Source organism: Crotalus tigris, unplaced genomic scaffold, assembly GCF_016545835.1.
Source record: "Crotalus tigris isolate CLP2741 ecotype Arizona unplaced genomic scaffold, ASM1654583v1 scf7180000019004.2909048, whole genome shotgun sequence".
NCBI classification, from domain to species: domain Eukaryota; kingdom Metazoa; phylum Chordata; class Lepidosauria; order Squamata; family Viperidae; genus Crotalus; species Crotalus tigris.
Window position 1 is genome coordinate 717,649 of NW_024097319.1, and position 22,904 is coordinate 740,552.

Below are 22,904 nucleotides of genomic sequence, written 5' to 3' on the forward strand. Positions count from 1 at the left end.
ACCACTCTTCTGCTGCTGCTCTTTTTCTTTATGTTTATGGGCAGCTCGTGTCATCCTTTGCTCTTTTATCTCAAGATTCTGTACAGCTTGGTCCATGACCATCATTGATGAGGCTCCTGCCATAATAGGCTCTTCCATTATCCTTGTTTGTGGGGATGAGGACGATCTTGCCTTTAAGATAAAGTGATAAAAATCTCTTGCCTTCGAAACTGTAGTTAATCTGTGATGTATCCCCTCATAATTCACTATTATTCCTCTTGGAATCTCCCATCTAAACTGAATTTGACGATGTTTTAACTCATCAGACAGAAAAGCAAAATCTTTTCTGCCTCTTAAAATTTTGGGAGGTATTTCTTTTAAAATTATCACATCTTGATCTGCAATTTGAAACTTTTGTTTATAAAAAGCCTGTATAATTTCATTACGAATAAATCTTTTAGAAAAATAGATGACCACGTCTCTTGGTAAGTTTCTCTGTCTAGCAACCCGTGAGTTGACTCTAAAAATTTTTTCTATCTCATTCCCAATTATTTCAGACCTCCAGCCCAGATTAAGAGCAATATCTTTCACAATAAGCATCTTTAAGTCCTTCTGAAGATTTTCTCTCAACCCCCTTATATGCAGTGCATATTCCATCTCTCTATATTGTCAAATAATTTGTTCATCCTGTGTAATTTCTATCTTATTCTCTACCTCCTCCATCCTAGATTCCATACTGATTGCATTTTCAGTAATCTCCTCGATTTTGTCATCAATTCTCTCTATATGCAGAGCAAGGCCCTGGAAAGCAAAAAGTATGTGCTCCCTTACTTGCTTATTTTTTTTCTCCAATAGTTCTTCTGTGACAGCCCTCTCTGCAATTATAAGATCTTTTACTTCCTCCTTAATGTCCAAAGCATGCGTTTTTAAAGCTTCTTGTAAATCTTTAAGAGAAATTGCAGGAGGAGGAGAGGTTGGAGGTGATTTTGGTTTCTGAGAAACAGGCTGGGTCATTGGGGAAGAGATAGTGGCTTTAGGAGGAGGAGGCAAGCGTTTTGAAGCCATTTTCTTAAGTTCCAAGAAGAAAGATTCTTGTTTGAAAAAAAAAATCACAGTTCTTTTGAATATTCTTTTAAAAAAAAATTACAGAGAAAAAAGAAAGGAAAAAGAATAAAAAGCCAAATTCTTGCTTCTATATTTAAAGCATTAATCTGTATCCAGATTTTAGCTTTATAATGCAAATCAAGCAAGAAAGACAATCGCCATTTTGCCTTTCACTTTCCCTTTCTTCAAGAGGGAAAGTGAACAGTAAAAAGAAAGAAGAGGATACTTGCTGGAGTTAAAGACACCATCAAACCTAAGCGCAATTTCTCCTGGTCTGCTCCGTCTGCTTTTAAGTACTCACAAGCGGCTAAAAGAAGCAGATGTGGAAGCGGCAGCTTGCTTCATCCCAGAACTTCAGGACGAAGGCTTCCTGGAATGCGGAGATTGCTCAGGCTCCGAGGGAGCTCTACCCTCCGATCCCCAAAATTATAGGGATCCAGGGGAGCTCTTACCTCTACCTGAGAGCTCTCCTCCTCCCTTTTGCCCAGGGAAGAGATTCAAGCCGCGGGACAGCTGATTGTCAAAGTCCTGTGGCTTTTACACGGACCAGGAACGGGCGGCTTTATAAAAAGCCGCCATCATCGTCGCTGAAACCACCGGAAGTCCAACTACACCTAAAAGACCTGATTTCCCCAATTTAATGTAACAAAAGTATTCCCTAAATATCTCATACTAAGTTTTTTGCAGATAAACAGAGAAACTATTTTTATGTGTTTATCTTAAATCTTCAATGTGATTGTAGGAGCCTGTTCTGACATGTAATGCATGATTGTCTTTATTGGGATTTGGATTTAAACTTTTCCACAGAGTATTATTGCTGATCTTACAATAAATAATCATTTGATATTCCTGAGTTAAAAACTAATAAAAAAGCACCACATTCTGCTGAGTGCTACTTAGGCTTTCTAGTTACCTAATCTCCTCTTGATGATCAACATTTAATGGAAGCTGTTATTTAGTTTCTTAGTCATTACTGTGTTGTACACAAAAATGTATTTAAAAATCTGCCTATTAAAAAGATACAGTCAGTTTTGCATATTCCACAGAAATAAACAAATCTTCACAAACATATGGACAAAGGCACATATTGATAACCATTTCTTTCCTTATCATTCTTTTCCAGAATCACACTGAAAACTGTTACTAGGATGTTACATTATAAAAATCAACACTACAGTGGACTTTTTTTTTTCTTTTATAGGGTTTGTTGAACTACAAGTTGAAAAATTGGATATAATTGATAGTTTTGGAACAATTCCATTTCTTGACTACAAGCATTTTGTTCTTAGGACTTTTTTACCAGAGGTAAATGATTATTTGTCTATAGTAAACAAGTAATTAAAATAATGTATTTCAGTTTTTTAAATTTAATCTGCCCAGCTCCATTACAACTCTAAATGATGTATAGTTTATTTAAAAAAAAATAGGTCACACAACACAAAATACAAAAAAGAACACCTGGAGAAAACAACCAACATTTCACAAATCAGATAGTTGATAAGGATCTGCTTCAAATTTTACACTGTTTTAAAATGCTAAAGGGCATTCAGTTTGTAACTAAAAAAGTTTTTCTAATTCATCAATCCACTTGCAAAGCATCATCTTCCTTTAATGTGATAGAATATGGAGGTAATAAAAATAGAAAATATTTTCAGGGTTCCCTCCCATCTTATGCAAATCTTTTGTATTAAAGCAAAAGCACAAATATTGCAGTGTTTTAGATCAGGGATCTCCAAACTTGGCAACTTTAAGACTTATCAACTTCAACTTCCAGAATTCCTGAGCCAGTCTTAAAATTAGCAAGTTCTTGTTGATTTCTTCATTTTTGAATAACCATAACTTAGAACTTTCCAGCTACAGAAAGGGCCAGTATATCCTGGTGCCCCTACACAATCAGATGAGAGACACTTCAGTTTTGAACCAGCATTGGTTTTGTTTTTCTTTTCTTAAGAAATGATTTCCACAGACTGAACATGTAGCTTTCAGTATGCATCTAATTTATAAGCCTATAAATTCTAAAAAATTCAGGTCACTGTATTTTAGAAAAGGAACATTCAGAACACAACACCTCATCAAAATCAGCATCATTATGCTCCAAGTGTTTTGAAAATGTTTAATACTATATTCACATTTTTTTTGTTTAGACTATAGATATTTCATCTATATTTATTGAAGACTCTAATGAACCACTAGTAAGTATAATTTTCATTCTCTTAAGTTTGTTTGCGCTTTTAAAAATATTTCTAAGATATTAGATTTTTTACAGAATCTAGAAATATTGCATATCCAAGCTGGGGACAGATATTTCAAGAAGTCTGAAAAGTTTTACTCAGAGGAATAATGTGTTCCTTTATCTACCTCTTTGATATTTCTTATAACATCAATATCTGTAGCAGGATTTCTAAATATCAAAGTATGATTTTTGCAGCTTTAAGAATTAAATATACACCACATTAAAAATAGGTGAACAATAATGTAATTTATATATTTCATTTCTTTCAGAGCAAAGACCAGGGTCTATATGCATTAATTTGTAACAAACATTTTCTTGTTACTCTGATTCACATTCTTGAAAAACAGAAAACCTTTGATGTGAAAGATAGGTATGTTATAAAATTTAAATTCTGTAAATTATACAAAATTGGGGACAAATTAACAGGCAAATGTCTATGGAGATTCTCAGTCATCCAGGTCATAGTTATCCCAAAAATGCTTTTCCATGAGGCAACTGGACTTTCTTGTTTTTCTGTGAAGACGTTTCGCTTCTTATCCAAGAAGCTTCTTCAGCTCTGACTGGATGGTGGGGAACGAAAGGATTTATATTCCTTGCAAACAGCTGTTTCTTTGCATTCTTTTAGCGAGTTGTTAAAGCTACCTGGAGGCTTATCTGTGTCTTCAGGGTCACCATTTTGTCCACATTTTGGACAGAGAGGACCGCTGGTTTAAAAGAGGGGTCAAAGAGGTCATCTATGTCAAAACTGAACAGCCCTCTCTCAACAGAGGGGGAGGGATCCAACATCATCTATCTCCAGTCTCTAACACAGTTCTTTCAACAATTCCAAGAAGGCTCCTCACCCATTTGCGCTACTCAGGTGACTCTGAAGACACAGATAAGCTTCCAGGTAGCTTTAACAACTTGCTAAAAGAATGCAAAGGAACAGCTGTCTGCAAGGAATATAAATCCTTTCATTCCCCACTATTCAGTCAGACCTGAAGAAACTTCTTGGATGAGAAGCAAACATCTTCAGAGAAAAACAAGGAAGTCCAGTTGCCTCGTGAAAAAGCATCTTTGGGAAAATTAACAAGCACCAAATTCTCACGTTTTTTGGGTTAAAATAGTCAAATGTTTTTTGAAAATGTTTTCCTTCTTGTTGATTTCTTCATTTTTTGAATAGTCAAAATCAATTCTTCTCATCTTGTCACCCTGGGTTATGATAAGCCCTATAAATCTTATCAATCAATAATTTTACTTTAATCTAGCCTTTGCATTTGGGAGATTGTGTGAATACTTCTCAACTGAAGTGGATGGGGAAATAAGGGGTTTATATTATTCATAGTAAAACCATTTTTTTATTTAAATTCAGATGTGAAGTTATGTAAGTTAAGTTTCTGCTGCATAATTTGTGTAATTTAAGCCATTAGGTGATTAAAGAATAACCAGTTTTATTGTTTGAACAGTACTCAGGTGTTTATTGATAAGGTTCCTGTCTTTTTCTTCAGCTGTAAAATAGCTAACAGAGTTTACATTCATAATATTCAAGTTCTTAACTCTCTGAACAGTGCAGACTTTGTTTATATTTGTAGTCTTGATTAGTGACTTTTCCAATCAATGGTCTGCTCTTAGATGTACTAGGCTACCTTTGGTTATCAATCCTTTCTGTTAAATAGACCCTTTATATTTAATAGTTCCAGTAATCGTCTCATGCTTTTGTATGGCACATGACAAAATGTGGGTGAGTTTGGATCAAGCTGCTGGTATTATTGTAAGCTAATAATCAAATTCCTAACGCTCAGAGTTATTGTTATCCTGTTTTTTCCCCTCTTTTTAAACAGATGCTTGTTTGCATCTTTTTTGACAATTGCACTACAGACCAATCTAGTCTATTTAACTAATATTCTAGAAGTTTTGACAAAAGATTTGATGGAGCAATCTAGCAATATACAACCTAAGCTGATGCTGAGGCGTACAGAATCGGTAGTAGAAAAGCTGCTTACAAACTGGATGTCAGTTTGCCTTTCTGGTTTTCTTCGGGCAAGTATTATATATTATATGTTTTTGCTATATAACATCAGTGACCAAGAGACTGATTTATTTGCATGCAGATTTTCCTGCTCACATTTTCCTGTGTTGCAGCACACTAGGTCTCCTAGCAGTGTTGATCATCCAATCTTGCTTTATTTTGACACTGTGGATTACTGGCACAAGCTTTGCAGATAGCCTCTTATTTTAAATAAATTAAATTTCATAAACTTGGCATTCTGTATGTATTAAATAAATTCAGATTGATACATGAGACATAAGTAATCTATTACTTTAAACATTCCTGAATATTTCCTGCAGAAGCCACTTTGACATGAGGAAAAAAATCTGTAACTGATTGGTAGATCATAACAACTGTATGTTAATTTAATTCATTGCATATCATATTTGTTACAAATATATACAAAGAAATAGCTTGGTTTTAAAGTTTGGTGTGAATTGAATATGCATATTTTTCAAAAACAGATTTGAACTACAACAAGTGGGGCAAGATTAGTACTTCCCCTTCCCTATTTTTTTCACACCACATTCATTAAACAGTTGCAAAGAAATGCAACAAAAGACAATAACTGTATTTCATTTTGTTTCATAGGAAACAGTTGGGGAACCATTCTTTTTACTTGTAACAACTTTAAATCAAAGGATTATCAAGGGTCCTGTGGATGTAATAACTTGCAAGGCCCTATACACACTAAATGAAGACTGGTTACTCTGGCAAGCCCCTGAATTCAGCACAGTGGTATGTTAGCTAATGACTTTATAACTGGAATCAAGACAGTTTGTATGAAAGAAGCATATATTTCAATAAAGGCTTTGTATAATGTATTCTAAAACTCAAGATTCAGTGCTAAGAAAGGCTGACCTTTTTAACTTAATTTAATTGACAGATATTTAATATGCCTTAGTATCTATTTCACCTACCAGTAGTTATGGAAATTGGTAAAGAATTATCCTATTAATTATATATATTTTTGTTGAAGATGAATAAGCCCCAGAATATTGAAAACAATTCCATTCCATAAAAATACCTCCCAAGTATTTGTTTTATCTTTTCAATTCTGTCTTTGTGGTAATAACATCTCAACACAATCAACGCATGGCTGTATATATAGGTCAGAGATAGCATAAAGTTCAGTGGAATTATTTTATCATTCTGTGTCTGAAACTAAGCTTAGCGGGTTGCACCACCCACAAATCAGTCATTTCAACAGGAAGCAACTTTCAAAATACGTACATAATACCATTCCCTTCTTATCAAGGATGCAGCATACATATTATTCATGCACTAGACAATACAATACAGGTAATCCTCGACCTAGAATAGCTCATTTAGTGGCTGTTCCAATTACGACAGCACTGAATAAAGTGACTCAGGACCGTTTTTCACACTTATGACTGTTGCATTATCCCCTTGATCATGTGATCAAACTTCAGATGCTTGGCAACTGTCTCCTATTTATGATGGTTGTGGTGTTTTGAGGTCATACGATCACATATGAGACCTTCTGACAAGAAACTCAATGGAGAAATCAGATTCATTTTACAACCATGTTACTAACTTAACAATTGTAATGATTCACTTAATGACTATGGCAAGAAAGGTCATAAAATGGAGTGAAATTCACTTAACAACTGTCTCACTTAACTGAAATTTTGGGCTTAATTGCAGTCGTAAGTCAAGGACTACCTGTATTTATTAACATTCCAAAGTTCTACAAATAATAAGAGAGAAAGCATAGTATTGAAAACGCTGTTAATGGGAATAGAGGAAATAGGACCAGATACAAATACTTTTTAAATTTCATGTAACAACAAACCATGAAAAATTAAACTTCTTTTTCTGTTTTCTCTAAGTTAACTATGGATTATTATTTCTAGATTCAAATATTCAGTTGCTACATTGAAAACAGCAGTACTGAAATGGAATTGTTTAAATTCTGTTTATATTTGATGCACTTTTAAAACTCAGAGAAATCCTGAGTTCATGTTGAATTACCATGCTATAGATGGGCAGGGGAGAATTAAAGAAGGAGAGCTATTTATGAGCTGTGGGAGAATCCAAAAGCTATTCTGATAGTTTGTTCCATCTCAGTTGTATCACTTGATGCTCATTTTCTTCATGAGAAAAAGATCAGTTATGGAGAGGTGTGGCAGGTAGTGTGGAACTAATCTCATTCTTTAGCCCTGGAAATATTATCAGATACTATGGGTTTTCTATGAAATTGCTTTACAGCAGCCTAAATCACTTATTTAGAAAAATAAGCTCAAAGGAAAAGAAAGTGAGGGAAGAGAGGAGCAGGTTTGTATTTGTACAGCCTAAGGCCAAGTTGTAGTTTAGTCTGAAGATGGGCAGAAGCATGATCAGAATTCTAATAAGCCCATGGATAACTTCCTATGTGTCTGTAAAAAGCCTTGGTGGTTGTTTTTTCTTTAGCTGTAGATTTTAATAAACTAAAACTCAGCAAACTATCATCTGTATTACCTAGAATTACTGGAGTTCAGGGTAATAAGAAACACCCTAAATAAATACTACAGGATATAAATACTAGCCATAAATACTACTCTGAAAGCTTGGGGATGGTGGATATATGGAGTTTCTCTAACAAAATCTAGACTGGATCGATAGAAAAAGAATTATAGAGAATGAATTATGGAATGAAGGAAACCTTTGCCAGAACAAAAGTATTGTGACAAGCAATGTTAGGACACAGAAGTCATAAAGAAGAAAAGCAGAGAAAGATTGTATGTGAAGATGGTAATAATAATAATAATAATAATAATAATAATAATAATAATAATAATAATAATAATAAAACTATCCCACCTCCTTTACATGGATGATCTGAAGCTGTATGGAAAAACATCATCTGAAATAGAATCGCTGCTCAACACTGTCCGTATATATAGCCAAGATATTGTAATGGAGTTTGGCTTGGACAAATGTGCCACACTTACTATCAAACAAGGAAAAATAGTGAAAACTGAAGGAATCAAGATGCCCCACGAAAATAACATTAAGAGTCTGGATGAGGAAGAGTACTACAAATACTTGGGTATCCTTCAAGCTGACAACATCAAGCACACTGAAGTCAAGAAAAAGATTAGAGGTGAATACATCAAGAGAGTGAAGAAGATCTTAAAGTCCAAACTCAATGGAGGAAATACCATAAAGGCAATCAACACCTGGGCAATCCCAGTCATTAGGTACACAGCTGGAATAGTGGACTGGATTCAAGCAGAACTAAAAGCAATGGATAGGCAGACCAGAAAAATAATGACAATGAATCATGCCCTTCATCCATGCAGTGATATTGATAGACTTTATCTACCAAGGCAAATAGGTGGGCGTGAAATGCTACAAGTACATCAGATGGTTGAAGAAGAAAAAATGGCTTTGGAAGAATATCTGAAGAACAATGATGAAGATGCACTGAAATTAGTATATCAGGAAGGCTTACTAACTACTGGAGAGACCAAACTGGCCTACAAGAAAGACCAAATGAAGAACAGAATAGAGGCATGGGAAGACAAAGCACTACATGGCCAATACATGAAAAAAATAGCTGGGAAAGCAGATAATAATAAAACCTGGCAATGGCTAAGAGCAGAAAATTGAAGAAAGAGACTGAGGGACTAATTCTGGCTGCACAACACCAAGCCTTAAGGACAAATGCATATAAAGTCAAAATTGAGAAGACAGCAACAGACAGTAAGTGCCGCCTATGCAAAGAAGCTGAAGAAACAGTGGACCACTTGGTAAGCTGTTGCAAGAAGATTGCACAGACTGATTACAAGCAGCGGCATGACAAAGTATCAACAATGGTGCATTGGAAGATATGCAAAAAATATCATTTGCCTGTAAGCAAAAACTGGTGGGATCATAAAATAGAGAAAGTCATAGAAAATGATAAAATTAAACTGCTCTGGGACTTCAGAATTCAACAGACAAGCACCTGCAACATAACACCCCAGACTTAACAATTGTCGATAAGAAAGACAAAAAAGTCTGGATAGTGGACGTGGCAGTGCCTGGAGATAGCAGAATAGAAGAGAAAGAACTGGAGAAGATAACAAAATACAAAGACCTACAAATAGAAATGGAAAGACTGTGGCAAAAGCAAGCAAGGGTAGTACCAATAGTAATAGGCTCCTTGGGTGCAATCTCAAAACAACTGGAGCACCACTTGAACACCATTGGCATTGACAAATTCGCTATTAGTCAATTGCAAAAGGCGGCCTTACTAGGAACTGCTTCCATCCTGCGACGATACCTTTAATACCATCAAACATCCACATCTGCCTATCCCAGGTCCTGGGTAAGGACTCGATAGGTAGACAAAATGCCAAATCCAGTCTGAACATCTGGCTGACTGTGCGATGATCAATAATAGTAATAAAGTTGGAAGATGCACTGAAATTAGTATATCAGGAAGGCTTACTGACTGCTGGAGAGACCAAACTGGCCTACAAGCAAAACCAAATGAAGAACAGAATTGAGGCATGGGAAGACAAAGCACTACATGGCCAATACATTAAAAAAATAGCTGGGAAAGCAGATAATAACAAGACCTGGCAATGGCTAAGAGCAGGAAAATTGAAGAAAGAGACTGAGGGACTAATTCTGGCTGCACAAGACCAAGCCTTAAGGACAAATGCATATAAAGTCAAAATTGAGAAGACAGCAACAGACAGTAAGTGCCGCCTATACAAAGCAAGCAGCAGCATGACAAAGTAGCAACAATGGTGCATTGGAAGATCTGCAAAAAATATCATTTGCCTGTAAGCAAAAACTGGTGGGATCATAAAATAGAGAGAGTCATAGAAAATGATAAAATTAAACTGCTCTGGGACTTCAGAATTCAAACAGACAAGCACCTGCAACATAACACCTCAGACTTAACCATTGTCGATAAGAAAGACAAAAAAGTCTGGATAGTGGACGTGGCAGTGCCTGGAGACAGCAGAATAGAAGAGAAAGAGCTGGAGAAGATAACAAAATACAAAGACCTACAAATAGAAATAGAAAGACTGTGGCAAAAGCAAGCAAGGGTAGTACCAATAGTAATAGGCTCCTTGGGAGCAATCCCAAAACAACTGGAGCACCACTTGAACACCATTGGCATTGACAAATTCGCTATTAGTCAATTGCAAAAGGCGGTCTTACTAGGAACTGCTTCCATCCTGCAACGATATCTGTAATACCATCAAACATCCACATCTGCCTATCCCAAGTCCTGGGTAAGGACTCGATAGGTAGACAAAATGCCAAATCCAGTCTGAACATCTGGCTGACTGTGCGATGATCCATAATAATAAAGTTGGAAGGGATCTTGGAGGTCATCTAGTCCAACTCAGATACACACATTTTGTGTGTATCTGAGGAAAGCAGAACGTGTACTTGGGGGCTCCTCCAAGAGAAACAAATATAAAGAATAATATTTTAGAAATCAGCAATGCCACTGTTAGGCATTCGTAATAATCCTTGTTATGTGTATTTTTATCCAATTTCAACTTTTAAGTAACTTTGAATGAACATTCACACTTTTCTAGGTATTAAATGTTGTCTTTGAAAATATCCAAGAAAATGAGGCCAGTGGTGCTACTCAGAATATCCAAGTTAAAGTATTGGATTGTGACACCATTGGACAGGCCAAAGAGAAGATCCTACAGGCCTTTCTGAACAAGAACGGATCACTATATGGTCTCCAGCTAAGAGAAATGGGACTGAGTAAGATATTAACAATGCTATGCTAATTATAAATTCAAAAGTAGCTGTTTGTTTTTCTTTCTCCACAATTGTATACAGTAATTGTTTTATTATTTATTTTAATAGTTATGGTTTGCATTTTTAAAAAATAAAAATTATTATTTCTCTGCTATTTAACATATGAACTGTAAGATTAACAGATTGAAGTCATTTAATATAATTTATTACCTGAATATGTCTTGGATTATTTTGTAAATACATTTGTGGCTTTTTGCTGAAAAGGCACAATAGAAATGCACCCCTGCTATATTTGTTCTGCTGCGCTTCTCTCCAGATGCTTTCAGGTACAATTCAAGCTGACAATACACTTGTCAGCTATAACAAGTATGTCTTGAGATGGGGGGCAGGGCTATATAAACTGAACAAACAAAACCCTCCACAGCCTGGGGCTTTATTGTAAAACTGCCTCTCCCCAGTTGTTTCCATCTGTCCTGTCTGGTAGGAGGGATGTGTCGTCAGTCCCATCAGTTACAGAATGTCATCTTGCAGGACTCAGAAAGGGATTCTTTTCTGTTGCAAGACTGGCCGACTTGTCAGAAAGTTCTAAGACATGAATTGGATTCCAGGCATGGGGGCTGAGAGCTTAGTTGGAGTCTGTGAGGTTAGTTGGACTTTATTCAGTTATCAAGTTAGGATTTATACATTGTTTATTCTTTATTTTATACTGTGTTTTTTATAAGTTACTAGCCATCCAGGTTGTTACAGAGAAATGGACAGTGATAAAAAAATCAAATAAAATTGATCCAATCATAAAAATACTAAATTGCATCAGTGAGCAAGTACGTAGCATTGGCCACAAATAGTTTTTAGTGTTTCAATTTTTGTTGACCTAGAATATGTACTGGAAATATCCCCTTCAGCAGTGACAATAGCACAATTGCCTAGTCACTTTGAAGCTTTTCACAAAATTCTACTGTGATAAAGAATTTGGGATAGTGAAGAAATGACTAGAGAAGAAATGGGATACAATTTCAAGCCGCATCTTTTATGTGAACCATACAAAACAAACAGTGCTATACAATAAGCATAAATTTGCTTCACATAATAGCATAATAATTTCACAAGAAAAGGCCACTCTTACCATTTTAAAACTAAGCACAGATTAACTATTTTATTTGTGTTGTCAGCTCTTGAGTCTGTTTCCCAAGCAAAAGAACTTCTGGATGTAGATGGTTCCTCAGTGATTTTGGAAAATGGGGTTACTAAGCTGAATACCATAGGTCATTATGAGGTAAGAATAAACATCCAAAGGTTTTGAAAATTTGTCTTTGTTAGGGGGGGGTATATACTAATTTATAACATACATTTTATGTTAACATACAGAGAATATGTAAAGTATGACATTTGATACAGATTTTAATTTCATGCTTTATTATATGATTTCAGATTTCAGATGGAGCAAAAATGAAAGTATTTAAGAAGAAACAAGATATATCAGCTGGTAAAACAAATAACATTTATATAGCATATAGGATTTTTGAAAATTTAAGTTTCTGATCATTCTTTGAATTATAATTGAATTATCGTTCAGACATTCATATGAACTGGGAATATAGTACTAATTTTAGATATATAGCAATATGATAAGAACTGAATTGTTTAACTGAAGAAAAATTAAATATTCTGTTCTCAATATTGGGCAACTATATGATTCTAAGAAGCTCACTTGCCCCATCCAGGATTTCAATTCTCTCCAAATCAAACAATATGAAAGACAAATTGAATACTACATGCCTTGCAACTCATAGAAGTCCTGGGAAACCTGATTTTGAAAACCTAACTGAAAACTAATTTACCCCTTCCAGATGTTGGGAATAATATTTTCTGATATTTGTAATCAAGCATCCATTTCCACTTAAATATTAATTGTACTAGTTAATAGAAAGGAATACCATGATCAAAGATCTTACCATCTATATTGGTAGTAATCTGAATAGGAATAAATTTAGCTAACCATGCATGTTTTACAGCATTTATCCCCAGCAACAGCCTACTTTCTAGGTCATAGCTTGATCCTTATATGTACATTCAGTTTACCCTTTTTCCCCCTCTTCACTATGTTGACCAGATGGAGAATATTCTGAGGATTATTGCCATCTGGTAAGTCAGCTTAATACCTATTAATTAGTCATTTGTTTAGCTGCTTAATCGCAGTATTTCCATGAACATCTGTGTAAACCTTTCTTATAGATATTACCAGATGCAGAAGCAGCCAAAGAAACACAGAGTGCAAAACATAAAGGAAAACAAAAATTTAAAGTCAAAGAAATGTATCTTACGAAACTTCTCTCTACTAAGGTGATTCCAACGTTTTATTTCTAATCATAAAATAATGCTATAATTATTCAGTATACATTCTATTACCTTACAAAATGAATTACTTGCATGTGGAGGCTAAAAAGCACTGGGGAAATGAATATATCACAAAACTTTCTATTTTAACAGCATTTTGGGAAGGCTTTATATATAACTGAATACTGACATCATTAAATACATATAATTATGCATTAAATCATGGCTGTGTACATCCATATATATGTAAGAAGGCTTCCTCTTTGACATTCATAAATTGAGAATCATTGGATACTGTGTTACACATTGAGGAGTTCTAAGAAGGGCTGCATTCATGACACTTTATCAAATGATTGTGAGGATAAAGTATTTCTGAGAATGATGGTTGAGTAAAAGCACATATATTGTGTCAATCTTCGTAGACAAAAGAAGAGTTGTAAATGTAATTTGTAAATATGTATTAATATGTCTCCCTGCATGAGGTTCCAGATGTGAGGTTCTAGATATGTTAAGCTTAATTGGAGTGTATTGGTTCCAGTCTTATCAGACAGTATGTAGTTGTAGCTTAGATTGCCTTTTTTATTATTTATACCCTAAGCAATTTTTTATATATATACTATAATAAAATATTTTTTTGTTTTATCATAGGTTGCTATCCACTCAACTGTTGAAAAGCTCTTTAGAAGCATTTGGAATTTGCCTAACAATAAAGCCCCAGTTGCTATTAAATATTTTTTTGATTTTCTGGATGCTCAAGCTGAAAATAAAAAAATTACAGATCCCGATGTGGTTCATATCTGGAAAACCAACAGGTATTTATGTGCTCACTGTAAGTTGGCAGACTATAGAATATTCTTGCTTTTTGGCAGATGAAGATGTTGGTAGTTCAACTGTGATTAAATAGGTCCAGCTGAGATGCATGAGACAAAGTCCTCGGGGATTATTTGGAGTGAATTTGATTCTGTGACTCCTTATGAAGTGAACAAGACTATTAGCTCAGCCATTTGCCTGTTAAATCCAAATTCCCCTTCTATGGTTAAAGCTGCCCATGAGGTGACTTGTGGTTGGGTATGTGCAGTAGTGTTGGCCTCCTTGAATAAAGGGTGGTCTATTGTGTATCCTCTCCTCAAGAAACCATCATGGGGCCCAAAAGTCTGTGACAATTATGTCTTTTTAGAGAAAATGATAGAGAAGGTGGTCAAACTTCAACTTCTGAGGACCCTGGAGGAAGCAGTTATTTTGGACCAATTTCAGTCAGTTTTTTGGCCAAGGTTTGGCACATAGATAACATTGGTTGCATTTGTTGATTACCTGTGGTGAAGCTAGGACTGAGGTGGTATATTGATCCTGGTGTTTTTTTATTTATCCGCAGCTTTCGATACCATTGACTAAAGTATCCTTTCAGATTGACTTTGGGCATGGGGTAGAAAGCATATGTTACAGTCTCCTCCTTTGTCTGCAGCTAGTATCAACTGATGTTAATTGGGGAGGACCAATTGAGGTGATAGCTTCTTGTTAGGTACTACAGGCTTTCTTCTCTTCTATAATACATGAAATTATGAGGTTTAACATATACATGAAGCTGCTGGGTAAGGTCAACTGTCAGTTTGGGGTCAGGTATTATCAGTCTGCTGGTGATATTCACTTATATATTGACTCTGAGTTCGTAAAGTGACACTGTTAAAGTCCTGGCTTAATGCCTGCAGGCTGTATGGGTATGGATGGGGAAAACCGACTCAGTCTTGAGAAGACTAAGTGGCTATGTTTACTCAAGCCACTCCCCCAATACACTAACTTTCAGTGGGATATACTTCGTCATTTGAGATGGTCTGCAATCCTCTACAACTGTCAGTTCCTGCTGGAAGAGAGTTTAGTGCATCAGTTTCCTAAATTATGAGGCCCTTCAGACAGTTACTCACCAACCAGTCATTTCACAATCAGATTATTATAGCATGCTCTGGATAGGACCACCCTTAAAAACCATCAAGAAACCATAACTGTTTCAGAATGCAGCAGAGCAAGAAAGTACTTGGCCTGGCTTAGGCCTGGCTTTCCGAGAGGCTGCTTATCTCCAACTGTTTCTACCCATCTAGTGTGAACAAGCAAGATGGATGTGCCTTAAGCCCCAAAGATTAAATCGTGCCATCTTGTGGGAAGCATGCCATCTCTGTTGCAATGCCTGGGCTTTGGAACAATATCCACCAGGTGATTAAGGCAGTTCTCACCCTTGGAAACTTTTAAAAATCTAAGAAACTTTTTAAAACATGGTTGTTCTCCAAAGTCTTTATGTTAATTGTGTTTGCTGAATGGCTGGATGTATTGTTCTCCCAGTCAGCCATGGCCTCTTTTTACTTGTATATATATTGCTCTTTTTTTAATTTGTAAGTCATCCATAATTGCTTAGGAGTACATACATGCATATACACACAACAATTTCAGAAATTATTAGCACTGCATGTTGGAAATGTGTTCATCAATTGACAGTAAAAATGATTTTTATGTTACTTTTGGTTAGCATTTTTGACAGTAAATTTTTGCTAGATTGTTCCATGAAGGATTTGTATTTAATTATTTCAATATAACTGTTTTTAATATCTTTTTTTGTTTAGTCTGCCTCTTCGATTCTGGGTGAATATTCTGAAGAATCCTCAATTTGTGTTTGATATTAAAAAGACTCCACATATAGACGGCTGCCTGTCAGTCATTGCACAAGCATTTATGGATGCATTTTCTCTGTCAGAGCAACAATTGGGAAAGGTAGAATCTTATTTTTCATGCATACCCAGAGCCTCTTTTTTAAGTTTCCCAGGAAGGAGGGAGCATATTTCAGAAAGGAAGGTGGGGAGACAAGAGGCAGCCCAGCCTGGAGCTGGATAGGTGACAAAGGAAGAGAGTTAGGATAATCATTCTCTAGAACAGTGGTTCTCAACCTGTGGGTCGGGACCCCATTTGGGGTCGAACAACAATTTCACGGGGGTCGCCAAACAAGGCTATCCGCCATTTTTTCCCCATTTTTTGGGGCCACACCCCTGGCACCCGGTGATGTATAAGTGGTTGGGGGTCACCACAACATGGGGAACTATATTATGGGGTCGCGACATTAGAAAGGTTGAGAACCACTGCTCTAGAATCTCCTGTTAGTATAATAGTAGTAAGGGTTCAGTCTGTCAAGATTCTGTCTATTGTGTATAAGCAAATAAACAACTGAACTCTGACTGAATTAATCTCTGTCATTCTTGAGTTTAACCTGACAGGAATTCTTGGTACTCTCTGAGGTTGTTTGTTTGCTTGCAGCTGTTTCATTGCCCAACTAGGTAACACCAGGAGTACTAATTAGTGTGGGTTTTGCAAACAATCAAGTTCAGAGAGAACCCAGGACTAAAAAGTAAGTCCTGTTAAGTTGTGCAGGACTAACTTCCAGATAAGTGAGTTAACAGGATTACAGTCTTCCAAGCACTACTCCTATTGAAAATGATCTTTTCATCTTTAAATGTGACTTGTTGAAAAAGTATTTCCTGAGCCATGTCCATAGTCTTTGGAGAATACAACTTCGTATCTTCTATGTCCGCAGTTTTTTAGAATAGCTTCATAACCTGTACAGAGGAATGTATTAGCTTAACAAGTTCTTACCTAGCTTCTTGGATATATTATGATGTCTGCTAGACTAGGGTCACTCAGGGGTACTATTTAGCCAGTTGCCCCAGTTTCTGTGAAACAATTATTAATTTTTCCTAATTATCAAAAAACTGTGATCATTTTGCATCAATTGCTCTAAAATTTTGTAATGATAGTTTGAGAAAGGGCTAGTTGCTCTGAACAGGTGTATATTTAGAACAAGCAAAGTTTTTATAAGAAAGGATTGACAGACAGCCCACTCTTAAACCAGGAGGGTGCCCAGAGTAGAAATGTGAAAAAAAAAATCACACTGTCAGAAATTGGGATTAGATGCAAAAGCTCCTTTCTCTTCTAGAGTTGTCCAACTGCCTAAAAAGGACCCTATGCTAGCTTTCTGAGCTCCCCAATTCTTGTGTCGCTGTTCCTAGGAAAGTTTTGGTGCACCTGTCAAGAACCAGACATGTATTTGCCTGCTGTTCTGGCTGGAAGACTACATTCCAATGACACATTCCTAAATTTTTGTTCTGAGATTTCAGAGAATGACTGCAAACCTGCAAACAGTCTTATCATGTCCATCTAGATTGCCTGATAGGACTGATGACCAGAACTGATTGTTCCCTAATTTTGACATCCCTTACAAATGAGGCATCTTGCTAACTTTTATGACACGTCTTTTCTTCTTCCTCAAAGGAAGCACCAACAAACAAACTTCTCTATGCTAAGGATATACCACTTTATAAAGAGGAAGTTAAAGCTTTCTATAAAGCAATAAGGGATTTGCCTCCATTGCCCAGAGCAGAGCTAGAAGAATTTTTAATTCTGGAATCACAGGTATCTGTCTATTATTTTTGCTGTAGTTGGAACTTAGACGTATGTTGTAAATGGAACTGTGTCTTATTGTATTTAAAGTTCCCATTAATGGATTTATTCAGACATAGATCAAAGACAACAGTAATATTATCCTTTGTCCTTCTATGTTTACTTATAATTATTATTTACTATTTTACAGTATGTACTATGGATAATAATAATGGATAATAATACTATCTTTAAACAGTTCCTCAAACATTTTGTTTTTTTCTAGAAACATGAAAATGAGTTTAATGAGACCGAGGCCTTGAATAAAATTTATCAATATATAACAAGATACTTTGATAAGGTAAGGTTTTTTTTCCTCCCCTAATCATCTAGCCTGGTTAGTTGTGGGCTTCTGAATGGCATAGAATGCTCAGGAACATTCCAGTTAGGGAAGACAGCGGTTGCTGTATTAGCGATGCATATCATATATTTTATTATTTTAACTCTAAGATTTCTGTTTGGTCCCATGTGTGTGTGCACTGGCAGTCCTCAATATTCCACTCCTGCCCTTGTAGTTAGGACTGAGGAGGGACAGAGGAACTGAGCAGAAAGTAAGTGGAAGTAAATTAAGTGTCCTTAATTTGGACACTTCAGGGTCATTAATATGGATTAATGACCCTGAAGCAATAGGTTGTGATCTTTTTTGTAATTACTGAGTTCCTATACCTCAGTAACTTTGCATTTTATTCTTAAGGCAGGTGCTGTTTCCCTACTGGCAATACAGCATTGTTTTTCACAAACCGGCTAATAAAACCATCTGGCTGGGGGGAAAAAAATGAAGAAATCAACCTGTAGTTTGGCAAAGTTATCCATCCTTTTCTAAGACTTAATAAGTGCAAAAATTTAATGTAGGAGAATCCAGAATTCCTTCGGATTTTGCATTGTCTTGTCCCTGGCCTTTGCTGTCTTCTTTGTCTTGTGCAACACTTCAGAAACAAATCTTATTTTTATGGCAAACTACGATTTTCATAAGTAAAACACAGAAAATGCATGTGAGGTAGATTAACTAGACTGATTTAAGTAATATCCAACTAGTTTCCAAGCAAACTGAATATCACATTTTTTTCATGATCTCAAGAGCATTTTATATCTGGCTGGCAGGTAATGAAAATGTTTTAGCACTCAAGTTTTTCTGCTTTTAACAGATATACAACATACATCTATTGCTATTTGAGTTGTATTTACAGATACACTTGTGATTTTAATTGAGGTTGCTAGTGCCAACAGAAGTGTTGTTCATCTTGTGATTAATAATAACTTGTAAAGGAAGGTGCAAAAATAGCCTGACTTTAGAAGGGATGGTTACTTAAGCAGAACGTATTTTTAACATTGGGGGGAAATTGTTGTTGTTGTTTTTAATAAGCAAAATAAGCACACATTCCTTTGTTCTCATAGATACTGAATAAATTAGAGACAGAACGAGGGTTTGAAGAAGCCCGACAGCAACTCTTAAATATAAAAGGTTTAATGGATGAAAAGAAAAAATGCAAATGGGCGTAGGAATTTAATTGTATAATTGCTGGTGTTATGGAACCAAATTGAAAATATTGCCCAACCCAATTCGCACAAAAGCAGCAATGGATGCCATCAGATTGGAACAGCCATCTCCAGATGTGTCAACAAAGTGGAGCCTGGACTGAGAAGTATACCTTCCTGCTGCTGGCAGCTGAAGCAATCTCTCTATGCAGATCTTCCCTCCTAGATTGACACAATCAAGTAATTTTGGTTGAATTTTTTGAATTAAAAACAAACTGAAATACAGATCTTATATAAACAAACTGGTTGTGTTATATAGTTCACAACTGTGTCTAATTTCTATGCTGTCATTGAGCAGCATAGTGCCTTAAGTGCCTTAAAAAACTTCTCTCTTGGTTTCAGATAAGCACAAATATATCCTGTTGTTATTCATATCTGAGAATCAAAATCATTAGAGAGTTTTCAGTTGCTATATGGTTTGATAACAAAGTGCAGAGTTTCAGTTTCCTCCAAATAGTTGCACATTGTGGCATAACTAAAAGTGATGTGTGACTGAAATGGAGGGGAAGATTTCCAGCACATTGATACAGAAACGTAATTCATCTCTTGTTAAAGTCGGTTTCTTATCCCGTTCATCCATTGAAGATCTTATGGACACATCCATGTAAGTCTCTTGGCAGAATAATGGAAGTGGTTTGCATTGGCCTCAACTTCCCTGTCTTCTGAACGCAATTTACACTTTGAATTTTTTCCATCATTGTATCTGCACTTTTAAAAAATGGAGATGAAGGCCTTTCCTATCTGTATTTTTATTAGTATATACATGCATTGTAAATATAAGGGCAAAAGAAAAATTACAAAGAGGTTTTTTTAAAACAAGATTCATAAATGTATCATAATTTTATTGTTGACTATAAAGAAAATGTGCAGGAGGGCTCAACTTCTGTGCTTTCCCTGCAGATGGAATACCAATTTTCTCAGCTATATTTTATAGGGCCCTGCAGTGTCTGCATTTGAAGGCAAAACGATATTGTCTGCTACTCCTTCAGGAAGTTGTATCTTTTTCTGGGATTGGGGTGGTGCACCACAATTATAGCAGAATCCCAAGGAATGGATAGGTTTGATATAATGAGTGCTATGTACACACTCTAAAGTGTCTCCTTGCCTTCAAATATGAGTCACTGCTCAGCTCCAATATTTAGAGTTTCTTTATTGCATCCTGCTCAGAGTAATATTTGCAAGGAACACATCAGCAGAGGTTTGCATCTACTGTATCATTTAAAAAAAATTAAACAGAAAAATTTAAAAGTGCCTCAAGAAATAGACATTATATCAGGTTCTGGTCCCAATACTTCTTGCTAGGAAAACCCTAATGACATTGGCAAGCTTAACTAGCCATTATAGGCTGATGATTCTCTAGGAGAAGGGTGCCCAAACTTGGCAACTTTAAGATTTGTTGATTTCAACTCCCAGAATTCCCAATCCAGCATGGTTAGCTTGTCCAGCAAAATACAAATAGATGTATTCTAATACAGAGGTCCCCAACCCCCGACCGAATGCATGAAACTTTATTTGCACATGGGTGGGATTAGGTTGCATGCGTGAAACCATTCCCCCCCTCCCCCGCTGCTGCCGCTGCCAGTCTGTGAAACCAAAAAGGTTGGGGACACTGGTCTAATAGGAAAATGGAGGGGAGAGCCATTCCCACACTGTTTCTTCTAAGGCAGCGGCTCCCAACCTTTTCTATACCCTGCACCCTTAGAACGTTTCTGATATATTCTCCTGCCCCTTACAAAATTTCAAAATAACGAATTATGCATATACACTATCATTTTGAAACTTCTAAAGCCAAGTTTTTGCACCCCCTAGAATATTGTCTCACACTTCCTGTTGGGAACCCCTGTTCTAAGGTGTAGACAGGCAGAGAAGAGACTTGTCTATTTCTCATTGAATATATCTATGTAAAAATAAAAAGCAAAGCATTGAGGCCGATGTTGTTTTTTCCTTCCTTCAGAAAATGTTTTACATCATGTGGAAAATAGGTTTTACGAAATTAAAAGAATATTAAGCACAATGTGTCATATTTATCAATAGGTGCTGAACATTTCTCCCCCCAATAATTGCCTGTTAATTATTGGATGAGTAACATAAGAATGAACAAAACATACAACTCAATGTTACATAGCATGGATGTCTCTGAAGATGAGAGTAGGGTTTCCCAAACTAAATTGTATCAAAAATGATACAGTGAATCTGTATGTTCCTACCCCCCACACAATTGAGTTCCTGAATTCAGTTTCATTTTGAAGACAGTTATTCTTATTCATCAGAGTCAGGAAGGAAAGAGGGTGATGGTGGTTCTAAACCAGCTTGAGTTAAACACTTGCACAACACTGAGAAATGTAAGTTGCTTTCAGAATATCTGCCAGTTATTGCCCAGGCACTAGTGCTACTCTTTTGAAGGGCAAAATGGTGATGGTGGTGCCTGTGAAAGAAAAAAATATATGAAAAAGACCACTCAGGCTTCCTATTTGATAGGCATCAAGAGCTGGCTTGCTTTCAGTAACTGTTAAGTCTACTCCAAAAAACAGAGCAGCAAGGAAGGTACTTGGAATGGGATTTCCAAAAAAATAGCCTTTTTAAAAATACCTAAACAGGATCTTCCCCCCTCCCCCCCGGTTCTTTCTTCCCTTTTTTCATCCTAATTAATTCTGTGTTGATTTCTGTTCAATTGTATTTTCTCTGTTCTTTTTCTCCCTAAACATCTATTCCTTCCTCAAATGTCATGGTGTTTTAGATGTTCCATTTCCGCTGGAAGGGCACAGGGAAATGTGTATATATAATTATGTTTCTCTGCGTGAAAGTAGCTTGTGCATGCAGAAAGGATCAGTACTGTAAGTGGAGCACTTTATTTGATAAGTAATTCATTTTGAACAGTAGTTACTAAATTAATACATGCGGGACCAGGGATTGTACTTGTTTTTTGGGGAAACAATTTCCAATAAGCATATATATATATATGGAGGCATGGGGTGGGGTGCAGTGGGAAATGTCCAAGGCTGGTTTTAGCTGGAGCTTGTACACAGGATTTTAAAAAGTTCTTTGAAAATTGCAATGTATTTATTGTATGTTGCATTATTGAAAAGAACTACTGAAATAAAATATTTCTGACAATCTCTGTAAACAAGCCACATTTTAGCATTCCTATAGTAAATGTGTAAAACAATTTAAAATTATTTTAAATTTTATAGATGCATATAATTCCAATCTATTAGGCTTAAAGTAATTGTTTTCAAGTATATATGGAGTTTGAAAATATATTGCATGAATATGTAAAATGTTTCATTTCACATATATAAACTGCAATATTTATTTTTGTTTGATTTGAAACTTTAGTATATGTTCCAGTTTTTCAAGAAAATCAATGTGAAAACAAGTATAGCATTTTTAATGGGCAGATAATTTAGAAATCTGTTTTTTACAGAAATCAGTTTTATTCCAGAATTATAATTTTCAAAAATGGAAAAATAAAAAATAAACTTCAAAATTTTA

At 35.8% G+C, this 22,904-nt stretch overlaps 1 protein-coding gene across 2 annotated transcripts in view; it reads left to right on the forward strand.

The window, feature by feature from the left end:
* Window positions 1-22,904, forward strand: part of PLXNC1 (plexin C1) — an 83,660-nt gene extending 60,756 nt beyond the window's left edge. For both annotated transcript variants that reach the window (XM_039358172.1, XM_039358171.1), the window contains 15 exons: window positions 2,285-2,388; window positions 3,228-3,275; window positions 3,586-3,686; window positions 5,137-5,335; window positions 5,937-6,083; window positions 10,895-11,072; window positions 12,239-12,342; window positions 12,498-12,552; window positions 13,180-13,211; window positions 13,302-13,409; window positions 14,052-14,215; window positions 16,013-16,160; window positions 17,709-17,849; window positions 18,103-18,177; window positions 19,272-22,904. In XM_039358172.1, coding sequence (XP_039214106.1) covers window positions 2,285-2,388; window positions 3,228-3,275; window positions 3,586-3,686; window positions 5,137-5,335; window positions 5,937-6,083; window positions 10,895-11,072; window positions 12,239-12,342; window positions 12,498-12,552; window positions 13,180-13,211; window positions 13,302-13,409; window positions 14,052-14,215; window positions 16,013-16,160; window positions 17,709-17,849; window positions 18,103-18,177; window positions 19,272-19,376 — 1,709 coding nt within the window. In that variant the 3' untranslated portion in view covers window positions 19,377-22,904. The remainder of the gene's footprint in view (window positions 1-2,284; window positions 2,389-3,227; window positions 3,276-3,585; window positions 3,687-5,136; window positions 5,336-5,936; window positions 6,084-10,894; window positions 11,073-12,238; window positions 12,343-12,497; window positions 12,553-13,179; window positions 13,212-13,301; window positions 13,410-14,051; window positions 14,216-16,012; window positions 16,161-17,708; window positions 17,850-18,102; window positions 18,178-19,271) is intronic.